Source organism: Trichinella spiralis (genome assembly GCF_000181795.1).
Source record: "Trichinella spiralis strain ISS 195 chromosome Unknown Scfld1029, whole genome shotgun sequence".
In the NCBI taxonomy this organism is placed as follows: Eukaryota; Metazoa; Nematoda; class Enoplea; order Trichinellida; family Trichinellidae; genus Trichinella; species Trichinella spiralis.
In genome coordinates, this window is record NW_003527968.1 from 1 (window position 1) to 1,213 (window position 1,213).

General features: G+C 34.8%; 1 protein-coding gene across 1 annotated transcript; it reads left to right on the forward strand.

The window, feature by feature from the left end:
• Window positions 1-107: 107 nt before the first annotated feature.
• Tsp_13693 (hypothetical protein) lies at window positions 108-943 on the forward strand. Its single transcript, XM_003370278.1, has 4 exons — window positions 108-137; window positions 182-266; window positions 370-554; window positions 629-943. The coding sequence occupies exons 1-4, from the start codon at window positions 108-110 to the stop codon at window positions 941-943; spliced, it is 615 nt and encodes a 204-aa protein (XP_003370326.1).
• Window positions 944-1,213: the final 270 nt, after the last annotated feature.

Below are 1,213 nucleotides of genomic sequence, written 5' to 3' on the forward strand. Positions count from 1 at the left end.
TTTCCTGTGTGGTTTGTTGTTTCATAATTGGAAAATATGATTTAGAAAATCTGAATTGGAAAAAAGATCCAACCGGATGTGATGTGAAGAAAGAAAAGACAAGAAAAATGTCAGGTATTGAAATCATGTATTTGTCTGTATGTAATTTGTAAAATGTTGATTATTTTATAAATTTATTCAGGTGAATGTGAAATCCGGTGAAGCCAATGTTGAAGCACTGCTTGATGAAAACGAACAGCTCAAAAAGCAACTCGCCCATGTTACAGGTAAAAATTGTTCAACGATTTGATGAATTAATCATGAGCAACAAATTCTATGATTTGTATTTTCTGTTCACATTATAGTTTTTTTATTTCATCATTTTTAAAGAACTAGGCCAAACTTACAAGCGCAATTTGAGCGAAGAAGTGGTCGAGTTGCGCAAAAAGCTCGACGATACTGTACCGGATATTTCTTGTCGTGAAGCAGAATTGGCACAACTGAGGATCGAAGTCGAAGAAGGAAAGCAAAAATTAGCTCAAGCTACTCGCATGGTGGCGTTTTTCAAAGCTCAAGTATACATATTATTTTATTTATTGTTTTTTTTTTCAAATTTTGTTGTTTTTTCTTTTCCTGAAATTTTTTAAAGTGCAAATCTGACAGTCAAAATGGTAACGTGATGTTGTGTCGAAAGCATGGGGACAAGCAGGCTCAGGTGGAAAAGTTGACGAACGAGCTGAAATTGTTGGAATGTCGAATGCGTGAATTGAACGAACGTTATCAGCAAAGTCAGGACGAAAAGTTGGCCATGAAAAAGCAGCTTAGACAAGCCGAACTGCAAGCTAAAAAGGATCGACTGATTGCCGAGAAGGTGATTGAAGAGAATGAAAATTTGATTCAAGAAAATTCACAACTCCAAGTCACCGTATCTAAAATGCTTTTACAAACCGATACGGTAATTTGAAGTCATATATATTATATGGTGATTTATTTATTTATTTGTTTATTTGTTTGTTTGTTTTTATTAGAATTTCCCAATTGTTGGAGATGAAAAGTGTCAATCCGAGTTGGTTCAGATTAAAGAAAATGAGCAGCTTTTGCGTGCAGAATTGATTAGCCGTGAAAATGCTCTACACGATGCTCACGTGGAACAGCGGCGTTTATGCTGTCAGGTTTGGTTGCAAAGAAAAATAAACCATTTCATTTGCATAGTGAATGAAAAAAAATTCCTTTT